The sequence below is a fragment of the Pipra filicauda genome, unplaced genomic scaffold (assembly GCF_003945595.2).
Source record: "Pipra filicauda isolate LSUMZ 115617 unplaced genomic scaffold, ASM394559v2 scaffold508_size1329835_pilon, whole genome shotgun sequence".
NCBI lineage: Eukaryota > Metazoa > Chordata > Aves > Passeriformes > Pipridae > Pipra > Pipra filicauda.
This window is the reverse complement of record NW_024104652.1, coordinates 631,801-643,750: the sequence shown is the minus strand read 5'-3', so window position 1 is coordinate 643,750 and position 11,950 is coordinate 631,801. Positions and strand designations below refer to the sequence as shown.

The 11,950-nt window shown below is 58.6% G+C and overlaps 2 protein-coding genes across 2 annotated transcripts; both read left to right on the top strand.

Annotated features, from left to right (window-relative positions):
- The first annotated feature begins 2,016 nt into the window (after window positions 1-2,016).
- On the top strand, window positions 2,017-4,403 carry LOC120324379. The gene is made up of 5 exons (XM_039386833.1): window positions 2,017-2,558; window positions 2,800-2,864; window positions 2,979-3,650; window positions 3,833-3,969; window positions 4,244-4,403. Exons 1-5 carry the CDS (start codon window positions 2,453-2,455, stop codon window positions 4,401-4,403), a joined length of 1,140 nt encoding a protein of 379 aa, XP_039242767.1. The 5' UTR covers window positions 2,017-2,452.
- A 258-nt stretch (window positions 4,404-4,661) lies between these two features.
- Window positions 4,662-10,695, top strand: LOC113987228 (maestro heat-like repeat family member 5). The gene is made up of 18 exons (XM_039386830.1): window positions 4,662-4,820; window positions 4,909-5,046; window positions 5,320-5,434; window positions 5,596-5,733; window positions 5,990-6,166; window positions 6,321-6,458; window positions 6,804-6,952; window positions 7,224-7,371; window positions 7,593-7,780; window positions 7,869-8,006; window positions 8,133-8,247; window positions 8,420-8,557; window positions 8,813-8,989; window positions 9,127-9,282; window positions 9,440-9,541; window positions 9,667-9,769; window positions 10,021-10,065; window positions 10,377-10,695. The coding sequence occupies exons 1-18, from the start codon at window positions 4,687-4,689 to the stop codon at window positions 10,466-10,468; spliced, it is 2,391 nt and encodes a 796-aa protein (XP_039242764.1). The 5' UTR covers window positions 4,662-4,686; the 3' UTR covers window positions 10,469-10,695.
- Window positions 10,696-11,950: the final 1,255 nt, after the last annotated feature.

The window sequence follows — 11,950 nt, the reverse complement described above, 5'->3', positions numbered from 1 at the left end:
GACCCAGGGCAGCGCTGCCCCAGCCGCCCGCAGGGAGGAGCACATCGGGATGGGCTGGCTCGGCCGCTGAAAACTTTCTTGGAACAGCTCTGCCGGTTGGGCATTAATGGCAGCTGATTAACGATTTTGGCACTCGGCGTGCGGGCTTTGTTTTGGGGCGCGTTTCTTGGGGGCTTTGATGGCACCTAATCAAGTTGGAATGAAGAGAGTTGAAATTACTTTGCAAAGTTCACAGCAAAATGGGGTGAACTGGGTAGGGAACAAGGAAGTCCTGCTTTTCCTGTGGCACCGTTTGGCTGACATCGTCCCAGTGAGGTTGCAATGCCTGAAATGTGGACCTTTGAATGTCCCCACTGCAGCTGGATGGTGCCGAGGCTGGCTGAGAGCTTGCAGCCGTTTTCTGGGCGTGTGTTTCTTTCCTTTTTTCTTGTCCTTTTCCAGACCACTCTTCTCACCTCAACCCTTCATCTTTCCTATTCTACCCAGGCCAGAGCAGAGTGCCCCTGGTTTGCCCCCCCTTTTCCTCTTTGCCCCCTTGCCCATGCTGTTTTCTTCTTCCAGAGCTCCAAGTTTTGCAGGAACACCAAGCCAAGGCTCCTTCCAGCCTCAGACAGAGCAGGGGGCTTCCCATTGCCTCCTCTGGAGAGAGCAGGTGGAACAGCTTCAGCAATGTTATCGTTCCTCACAGGGAAGCAACCCTTCTGCCAGAAAAACTTGTAGAGTGCTTTAGCAGACTTCTGAGAGGGCTCCTTCCAAGGCTTTTAAGTTCCTTAATCTGTCCCTATTAGCCAGAGAAAAGAAGTGTGGCAGATTTTTTGGAGCTCAGATGGGACAGGTCAGCCTGGGGAGGAACACAGGCTTCACCTTAGAAATAGCCAAAACATACAAAATCCAGCCACCACATGCTCCGAGATCTTGTATCCAGCAGTGACCAGCTCCAGACCTTTTGACATCTCGTATGGCCTAGTAAACACAGAGTACTCCTTTCTCATCAAAGACTCGAAGATTTAGTTCTTTGGGGGTTTTGGATGAGGGAGGTGCTGGGGATTGGGAGGGAGAGGGGTTGATGTTTCTTCCGAAATGCATTTTAGCACGAGCTGTGATCATTGTGGGTAGTTTTATTTTTCCCTGGTTTGAATATTCCTGCCTTCTTGGCTTTCTCCATCCCAGCAGTGAGCTTGTCCAAAAGAAACATTTCTTTTTCTCCTCTGTGTATCTGCTCTCACTTCTGTGTCTTGTCACTCCTCTGCTATCACAACACCCACAAATGAAAAATCCCCTCATGTCCTCTCTCAAGAACATCACTAGTTGTCACTGGACATTTTAGTCCTCTCTCTCCTCCTTACTTAGAGCTGTCCCTTGGAGTCCACAGGAAGCAGGGCAGAACCCACCCTGACCACCAGGGGTAACCCACAGTTCTTAGAAGACTTTACCAGGACTCCCTCATGGCTGCAGGCAAGATTTCAAGACAGCCTGAACTTTAAAGCCCCTCACCCGAGTGTCCCTAGGATGAGTTGGAAAGCCTTAGAAAGGCTGGAGCACTTGCTCTCAACTCCAAATCATCCCATACAGATTTCAGTTTGTATTTTCAAGCCCTGCAAAACTTTCCTGGCCAGTCAGCTCTCTGCACCAGAGGGAGGATCAGTGTTTTTGCAATATCCTCCATTTATTTGGGGTGCTTTTGGAAGACTGAGGGAACTTTTATTCCTTGAGGACTTTTATCCCTTATCAGAACTATTCTATTCTTGTCCCAGGTTTTTTTGCTTCTGTTTAGTTTTTGAGATTGACTCTCAATGGACCATTTGAAGGCAAATGAGTTGCTGCTGATTTCAGTGCAGCCGTGGCCAAAGGGGTCAGAGCAGCTGCCCATGGCAGTGTGTCACAGAGCCCTTTGTGACATGGTGGCCATCGCCAATGGGATGGGACAGGGCAGGGTGTCCAAGGGCCCTTTGTGACACACCCTGATATAGGTGTTTGGCGTCAACGCGGCCGCGCCACAGTGCTCGGAGCACGCGTCTGGTCAGGACGGGACTGAGCGGTGCTGTGAGGAGTCTCCTCGCAGCCAACTCGTTCGTTGCTGACCCGAAGCAATTCCGAGAGCTCTTTTTTGTGCAAGTTCCCTCGAGGCCAAACCCCAGGAGTTGGTGACCCGGAGGTTTTTCCGACACATCACCACTCTCTGTGGGAGTGGCCCTCGAGGCCAGGCCACGGGCCTTGGTGACCCGGAGCTTTTCTGGGCATCACCAGTGCCTGTGGAAGGTGCCTACGAGGCCAGACCACGGGACTTGGTCACCTGCAGTCCCTGTGGAAGGTGCCCTCGAGGCCAGACCACGGGACTTGGTCACCTGTAGTCCCTGTGGAAGGTGCCCTCGAGGCAATTTTGTAAGATTTGCCCACCAGGGTATTTTCTAAGGCGTCTCTCGTGCAAGTTCCCTTGAGACCACACTGTGGGATGGCGGGGAGACGCTTCAGCCTGTTCAGGCTGCTGAGGAGGAAGAGGAACAGGAGAGGCCCTGGGGCGGCCCCAGCACAGCAAGCTGAGGAGCCCCTGCAGCAGGGTGAGTGCTGGAGCTGGGCCACAGGGCTGGTGGCTGCAGCCAGCTTGGCCCCTTCCTGTCCCCTGTGGGCGCCCCCAGAGAAAAAGGAGGGGGGAAGAGGGGCCAAGGGTGACCCCCCAGCATCCCTGCTCCATCCACTGGGCAACCCAGGGCCGGCCCTGCCTGTGGAGTGCAGGGCTGGGCTGTGTTCCCTGGCCTCTCCTGCAGCCCCTCAGCTCTGCCTGCGCTCCCTCTTTGACAGATCCAGGTCAGGAGCGGACAGAGGAGCAGGACCGCCCCCGTGGCCGCTTCCGCAGAGCAGTTCAGGTACCTGCAGCCATCCCCCCCTGGGCTGGGCCTGCTGTCCCTGCTCAGCCTGGCACTGCTGGTGGAGCGCTCCCTCAGACTTCCCTCTCTTCCCTGCCCTTCCTTCTCCTGCAGAGGTTGCTGAAAATCATGCGCATTCGGCGCAGAACACCCAGGACCACAGCACCTGAGCTCATGGCACAGCCTGACACCAGGCCAGCTGAGCTCAAGGAGAAGCCTGAGGGCAGCACCGAGCCGATTGATCGCACGGCAACCTCTGAGACTGCTGTGACCGAGGACATGGCCAACCCTGACACCGCACTGGCCGATCTCACTGCGAAGGATGACACTGAACCCACTCATTGCACAGCAAAGCCTGACACCGTTTTGGCTGAAGATACAACCAGCTCTGACACCGCAGCCACTGATGTCATGGCCAAGGCTGACATGGCGCCGATGGCCATTGATGGCACATCACACTCTGACGTGGCACCGATGGACGGCACAGCAAAGCCTGACACCGCTTTGGCTGGTGACACAACCGGCTCCAACACTGATCTCGTGGCACAGGCTGACATCACACCGACGCCGACTGAGGGCACAGCAAGCTCTGATGAGGCACCGATGGATGACGCAGCAAACCCTGAGACTGCCATGACCGACGCTGACACCACAAGTGATCTCATGGCAGAGGGTGACACCACGAGTGAGGGCATCGGAAACACTGACACCACGCCAGCTGAGAGTGTGACCGATGCTACCAATGTGCAGTTTTTGGAGGGGAAAGGTGTCTCCAGTAGGAAGCTAGTAAGCAGCCTGTGGCCAGGGTTTAAGTCCCCCAGGGATCTCGTGGCCTCTCAAGTTGGGTCCGCTGGCCCCCTAAGCCTTTGAGGCCAGCAGAGTGTGGTGGGAAGGGAAGCACTTCTTGGGGAAGCTGGGCAACCTCCTTCTTCTGGGAGCTCCCCAACTGTCCCCCACTGCCTCTCCAGGTGCCAGCCATCGTTTGGTCCATCCACCACGACCTCACGTTCCACGTGTCTCCACACACCAACATCTGCAGGCTCGCTGAGGCACACCCACGTGATGTGGTGATAACTCTCCTGCGCTGTGCCCCAGAGTGTGACAGGTACAGGGCCCAGCTGCCTTGCTGGCTCAGGGATCACCAACCCTTACAACCCCTCATCCTGGAGAGCCTGTCCCAGATCCTGGTCTGCCAGACAGATGGAGACTTCCAGGACCCTCAGGCCCCTCCATTTCCCAGCCTGTCAGCCCCCAATCCTACTGCCATGTGCCCTCCCTGCCCTTCAAGGCACCGTGGCTCTGTCACCTGGGTCACCACAGCTGCCCAGACCACAGTGCTGGGGCTGAGACCCCCCTGACGCAGAGCTCTGACTCCACAGAGCTGCTGCAATGATGTGGAGAAGCATCGGCTCCTCGGGAACAGCAGTAGAGAAGGTGCTGCCAGTCCTGCTCCACGTGATGGAGGATTGGCCAGTGCACGGAATGTCCACCTCCGATGGCGACAACAGAGATGTCTTTGCCATGACTGTGAGTTTCTAGAAGTGGCCTTTTCTCTGCCCCACATCGCCTCTCCAGTGACTCTCCATCCTCCCCCACCACTGCATCTCCCTGCCTCAGGCCTTGGGCTGCAAATCTGGCTGAGGGGCAGGTTCAGGGACAACAGGCTGGCTGCTCCCCCTGCCTCTCCCCTGGCCTCTCCCTCCCACACTCGGGCCCTGACACATGGACCTCTCGCACTGAGCGCTGTCTCCACGTGCTTTGATTGCAGGCAACCCTGGCACTGTGGCTGATCATCCGGGAGCCCAAGTGCCAGGATGCAATCATGAATTACATCCCCCGCCTGCTCATGGCTCTGCTGTTCCAAGTGTCCATGAGCACAGAGCAGGTGCCAGAAGATGTGAACAGCTTCTGGAGGGGATGCCTGGAGCAACACCGCCTCCCCACCCAGCCCAACAGGTGCTCCATCCCTGTCCTCTCTCCCTGCCATGCCCTTGGGGCTGGGGCCAGGGCTCCCAGCATGACCTGGCCTTTGCTCTGCACACAGGTTCTTGGTAGAGACCATCAAGGCCCTGCTTTGCCATCTGCCATGGGAGGATATTTGGATGGCAAGGAAGCGCAGGCTTGCCTGGGACCCGCTCCTGAATTCTGACACCCATCACTATGCAGTGGGTCTGCATGTCAGGTGAGACAACCTTGTCCCTGCTGCTCCCATCATCTCTACCCAAGGCACGGGGCACCCCACACAGCTCCCGTGGGCGTGGGCCAAAGGGCCTTGGCCCCAAGGGATGGCCGAGCAGCTTGGAAAAGGCTGCGGGAGGCGGGTTCACATGAGGAGCCACCTGCCATAGTGCCCATATCCCATCCTGGGCTGCTGGGAAAAGAGCAGGACTTCGTGAGTCAGTACTGGGAGAGCTTTGCCCACCCTGCTCAGGGTTCATGCTTTTCCCCCTGACAGGGAGATGCGCCGCCAATTGACCCCCTCCCATTCCCCACTGGCAATCCACCTGCTGGGGCTGCTCAGCACTGAGGACCCCCGATGGGAGCTGCCTGCCCTGGAGTTCCTTGTGGAGGTGAGCCCGATGGCGAGCGCTGCCTGGCCCCGCTGCCTCCCCCTCTCTGCCCTCTGGCAGTCACAGCTGCCCGGGACGGTGCCTGTGCCCTGTGCTGCTGCCTGGGCCCAGCCCTGGGTGGCTCTAGGCTCCTGCTGCCCGGGCACCTCGTCACCTTCCAGGTCCTGGACTATCTGGACACAAGGAGATGTCACAGCAGTGTTGAGCAGATCCTGTCAAGGCACCTGCAGAGCCAGTGCCCAGAGAGACGTCACCTGGCTCTCCGAGGCCGCATGGTGCTCTGGACGGATCTGTCAATGGTGAGAAGGGGACACCCGGCTGAAGCCACACGGGCAGCCTGGGGCTGGGGAAGGCAATCTCCTGTCCTTTGGCTGGGCTTCGGGAGCTGTGGATGCTCCTCCCAGCTCTCCTGCCTCCCTGTACAGCTGCCCGGGCCCTGTGGGACAGCCCTTTGGCCTCTGGGCCCCGGGGCAGCAGCGTGGGGTTGCACTGCCAGAGAGCTCTTGGTGGGGCAGCTGTTCAGGGCTTGACAGCACAGCACTGTGTTCCACACAGGCCCAAAGCATCTGCAGCCTGTCCCAACACCTCCTGGAGCTGCTGCCTGATGAAGACGGAGAGCTGGTCGTGATGACCCTCTCTGTGTTTGTGAATATGCTCCGGGACAAAGACATGCAGGCACTCATCTCCACTGCCCCCAAGCTGGCTGAGGCGCTCCGGCCACTCTTTGACAACGTAAGGCTTTGTGTCCCCAGTCCACGGGCACTGGCTGCTGCCAGGAAACTTTGTGCTCTGTGGATGTTCAGGCCTGTGCCTGTATCTCATGGGCCTGGAGCATCCGGTGCTGAGGTCTTTTTCTCCTCTTTTTCTCCTCTGCACCCACGTGCAGCTGTCCTCCTTTCGCTTCTTCCAAACGGTGATGGAGGTACTGGTGGAAGGGGGAACAAGGCCCTTGGAGATGCAGATGCATCAGAGCCTGGTGCTGTGGTTCTTCCTGCACTATGATGAGCACCAGTGCGTGGCAGAGGTGAGCACTTGTGGGCTCTGGGGTCACCATGGCAGGGGCTGGGCTGCCTCCTGCCCTGGGGTTTTGTGGGGTCCAGCCTCCTCCTGGCCAGGGACAAAGACCTGGCCACAGAAACTCAATACAGCTGCCATTCCAGATTTTTATGGAGGGGAAGTGTGTCTGTAAGTAAGCAGCCTGTGGCCGGGGCTCAAGTGCCCCAGGGGTCTCGTGGCCTCTCATGCCAGGTCCGCTGGCCCCTAAGCCTTTGAGGCCACACTGTGTGGTGGGAAGGGAAACACTTTTCGGGGAAGCTGGGCAACCTGCTCCCTCTGGCACCTCTTCAACTGTCCCCCACTGCCTCTCCAGGTGCCAACCATCGTGAGATCCATGCACCAGTGCCTCACCTCCCACATGGCTCCAGGGGTCACGATGCACACCAACATCTGCAGGCTCGCTGAGGCACAGCCACGTGATGTGGTGATGAGTCTCCTGCGCTGTGCCCCAGAGTGTGACAGGTACAGGGCTCTGCTGCCTTGCTGGCTCAGGGATCACCAACCCTTACAACCCCTCACCCTGGAGAGCCTGTCCCATGTGGTCTGCCAGACAGATGGAGACTTCCAGGACCCTTGGGTCCCTCCATTTCCCAGCCTGTCAGCCCCCAGTCCTACTGCCATGTGCCCTCCCTGCCCCTCAAGGCACCGTGGCTCTGTCACCTGGGCCCCCACAGCTCCCCAAGCCATGGTGCCGGGGCTGAGACCCCCCTGACGCAGAGCTCTGGCTCCACAGAGCTGCTGCCATGATGTGGAGAAGCATCGGCTCCTCAGGAACAACAGCGGAGAAGGTGCTGCCAACACTGCTCCGAGTGATGGAGGACTGGCCAGTGCATGGAATGTCCACCTCCGATGGCGACAGCAGAGATGTCTTTACCTTGACTGTGAGTTTCTAGAAGTGGCCTCTGCTCCTCCCCACGTCACCTCCCCCACCCCTGCATCTCCCTGCCTCAGGCCTTGGGTTAACAATGTTGCTGAGGGGCAGGTTCAGGGACACCAGGCAGGCTGCTCCCCCTGGCTCTCCCCTGGCCTCTCCCTCCCACACTCGGGCCCTGACACATGGACCTCTTGCACTGAGCGCTGTCTCCACGTGCTTTGATTGCAGGCAACCCTGGCACTGTGGCTGATCATCCAGGAGCCCCAGTGCCAGGATGCACTCATGAATTACGTCCCCCGCCTGCTCATGGCTCTGCTGTTCCAAGTGTCCATGAGCACAGAGCAGGTGCCAGAAGAGGTGAACAGCTTCTGGAGGGGATGCCTGGAGAAACACCGCCTTCCCACCCAGCCCAACAGGTGCTCCATCCCTGTCCTCTCTCCCTGCCATGCCCTTGGGGCTGGGGCCAGGGCTCCCAGCATGACCTGGCCTTTGCTCTACACACAGGTTTTTGGTCCAGACCATCAAGGCCCTGCTGTGCCGGCTGCAGTGGGACAATGAAGTGGTGTCAGTGGAGCGCAGGTGTGGCTGGGACACGCTCCTCTGTGCTGACACCCAGCACTATGCAGTGGGGCTGCTGGCCAGGTGAGACACCCTCGTCCCCGCTGCCCCCATCATCTCTGGCCTGGGCACAGGCCACCCCACACAGCCTGCTGGGAGAGCTTTGCCCACCCTGCTCAGGCTCCATGGTTCCTTCTTTCCCCCTGACAGGGAGATGCGCCACGTCTTGGTCCCTTTCTATTCCCCCATGGCAATCCACCTGCTGGGGCTGCTCAGCACTGAGGACCCCCGTTGGGAGCTGCCTGCCCTGGCCTTCCTTGTGGAGGTGAGCCCGATGGCGAGCGCTGCCTGGCCCCGCTGCCTCCCTCTCTCTGCCCTCTCACAGCCACAGCTGCCCGGGACGGTGCCTGTGCCCTGTGCTGCTGCCTGGGCCCAGCCCTGGGCAGCTCCAGGCTCCTGCTGCCCGGGCACCCCCATCACTGCTCTCTGCCTTCCAGGTCCTGGACTTTCTGGATGGGAGCAAATGTCATGACAGGGTCCTGCCCATCCTGTCGAGGAACCTGCGGAGCCAGTGCCCAGAGAGGCAGCGCCTGGCACTCAGAGGCCTCCTGGTGCTTGCTGTGGATCCCTCAATGGTGAGAAGGGGACACCCGGCTGAAGCCACACGGGCAGCCTGGGGCTGGGGAAGGGAAGCGCTTGGGTTTGGCTGGCCTTTGGCAGCTGTGGATGCTCCTCCCAGCTCTCCTGCCTCCCTCTTCTGCTGCCCAGGTTCTGTGGCACAGCCCTTTGGCCTCTGGGCCCCGAGGCAGCAGCGTGGGGTTGCACTGCCAGAGAGCTCTTGGTGGGGCAGCTGTTCAGGGCTTGACAGCACAGCACTGTGTTCCACACAGGCCCAAAGCATCTGCAGCCTTTCCCAACACCTCCTGGAGCTGCTGCCTGATGAAGATGGAGAGCTGGTCGTGATGACCCTCTCTGTGTTTGAGAGTGTGCTCCGGGATGAAGACATTCGGGCATTCGTCTCTACTGCCCCCAGGCTGGCTGAGGCGCTCCGGCCACTCTTTGACAACGTAAGGCTTTGTGCCCCCTAGCTCCAGGCACTGGGTGCTGCATTGAAACTTTGCCCTGTGGATGTTCAGGCCTGTGCCTGTTCCTGGTAGACCTGGAGCATCCAGTGCTCAGGTCTTTTTCTCCTCTTTTGCCCCAGGACAACACCCACGTGCAGCTGCTCTCCATTCGCCTCTTCCGAGAGCTGATGGAGGTGCTGGCAAGAGAGGGAACACAGCTCTTGGAGACTCAGGTGCACCAGAGCCTGGTCCCACTGTTCATCCATGGGCATGACGAGAACCAGTGCGTGGCAGAGGTGAGCAGTGCTGGGCTCTGGTGTCCCTGTGCACGGGGCTGGGCTGCCTCCTGCCCTGGGGCCTCAAGGGCTCCAGCCTCCTGCTGGCCTTGGAGCAGGGACACAGGGGCTGTGCCCTGGGCTGTGGTGCCATGTCCCGCTCTCTGCTGCTCTGCAGGCCTCTCGAGAAGTGCTGCTTTGCGCTGCAAGGTTCCTCAAGAGAAGGGACCTGGAGAAACTGCTGAGGAAAGAGCAGCACTTCAAGTTCTGTGATTGCCTGGTAAGGATGACCCCGAAGGCCCAGCCCCAGTCTGGACAAGCCCCAGGCCCCGATGCCCAGTGTGCAGGGCTGGCCCTGTGCCCCGGCCACTGCTGCAGCCACAGACACCCCCCTGCTCTCTGCAGATGGACAAGGACGTGAGCCGAAGGGCTGAGCACCTGCACCAGGCCCTGCCCTACCTGCAGAGCCCACAGCAGCCCCTGCGAGAGGCGGCCGTCAGGTTCATGGGTGAGCCACAAGCCCGCGGTCCCTCCCGCCCCACTGAAGCTTGGCCCCAGCCCCGGCTGCTCCAGCAGCAGCAGGATGTGGCCCAGGGATGTGCTGGGGAGCCCCAAGTGCCCTGGCAGCTGCTGCCACCTTCTACCAGCCGCACCCTTGGGTGTCCCGATGTGGGAAGGCCCTGGCTCAGCCCTGCCAGGCCAGGAGGCCGTGGGGGAGTAGCTGTGCTGCTGGGGCCCTGACACGCTCTCTGTTCCCAGGAGTGGCTGCCTGGCACATGCAAGACCTGCAGCTCCTCATGAGGGGTGAGTGAGGACAGTGGGCTCTCACTGTGGACTGGCAGGGGGGAGCACAGACCCTGGACAGGGAGCTGCAATCCCTGCCCTGCCTGCGCGGGGCTCTGCTCCCTGCACGGACAAGGGGCGCTGTGGGCAGAGCAGGGACATATTTCAGGGGCAGGGAGAGGATTGGGAGCCAGCACCTTCCCGCTCATCCTGTTGACCCCTGCTCCCTCCTGGCCATGGCAAGAGCTGACTGGGATGGCCCCGACAGGAGGGTCTCCTTGGGTTCCCGCACATCCAGGCTCTGACCGTGGCTCTGTTCCTCTCTCTTCCAGCCTTTGAAGCCATCAGCCAAGACGACTGCCCGTCCTACTGCACCATGCGGACTGAATTCTTGTCCGCTTTCAGACGGGCAGTAACAAAGTAATCTCCAGCCAGACAACCTGCGTCCCTCCAACAGCACCGGAAGACCAAGGGACGAGACCACTTCTCAGTGGAGCTGGAGATTCAGCTGATGCTGGGCCCAACTGAGCCAGCCGGCAAGGCCAGGCAGCTCCTGGCCTGCCCATCTTTATGGACAGCCCCTTCCCAAACCTTCCCATACCTTCCCAAACCTTCCCTTCCTAAACCTTCCCAAACCTTCCCTTCTCAACCCTCCCCAAACCTTCCCCTGTCCACACTTCATCCCTCCCCTTCCCCTTACATTAATAAATATTCTCTTTTTCCCCCTGACCTGCATCTTTGTGGAACTCAATCGCCACAAACCTCAGCCCTGCAGCTCACGGGCCCGCTCCTGCCTTGCTTTTGCCCCTTGCCCCGTGGGCACACACACACAGGGACAATGGCACTTCAGGCTGCAAAAGGCTCTATCCTGAAGGGCCACTTCCACAACATTAAGTACACTTAAAGATCTTGCTGGACACTGTTAAGGGATTGAAAATTATAAATTCTGTATTTGGTTTATTGTCATTGTATGGTTTTGTATAGGTTATACCTTTTTATGTGATTCTTGTGTTCTGATTGGTTGATGCATATTTATGTTTTTTTTCCTTATATGGTCATAATTTGCATGCTCCGCAGGAACCCCACCTTCTGTTCCAGTGCCTTCCCTACCCATGTTATTTAAGGCTGGAGCCCTTTTGTCCAGTGCTCTTTTTGTTCCTCCCTTTAGGCCATTCAGTTGTACCCCACTTTTATAATAAAGTCGCCTTACCAGTTGCACCCCGAAAAGCTGTGGAGGTGTTTATTCAAGCGTCGACCTCTGCAGGACACACTGAAGGCCACTGGTCTGAACCTGGAAAACACACTTGGAGCAATAGGAGCTAGAGCTGGAGTGCCTGTTCTGAAAGGACCAGAAGGAATTCAGCCTTGCCGGGCTGTCTTAGGCGTGTGCTGGTGTTCCCCAAGCAAACCGTAGATTGGAGTAACCCCTTTGGAGGCAAGGGGCTTGCTTCTTGAAAAAAGTGCTTCCCAAAAAGTTCCCAGTGAGGTAGCTACAAATGTCTCCCTCTAGCTCTCTGTGGTCCTTTCACACCTTGTGTCCCGTGGCACCCGGGAGAGGGGCGGGGGAAGGCTGTGAACAGCAGGCTTGGGTTCTGCCTGTACCTGCAGGGACCAACCAAGCAGCTGCCAGCAGGGTCTGTTACCCACCTTTCAGCAGAGCTGTGAGCAGGAGCATCTCTCTGCAGCCGAGAGCCCCAAAGCTCTTGCAGAGAGCTGGGAATTAATTAAAAGGCCTTTATCCACACCCTGTGCCCTGTGTGACCTGATGTAAAGCAAAATCACGAGTCATGACGGTGCTTTGTGAGTGAAAACATGAACTGGTTGGATTGTTCCAGGGATGAGTAGTTCCTTCTGGGAGGTACTACCCCTGGCCAGTGTCATTTTGCAGCTCAAAACCTCCCCATTT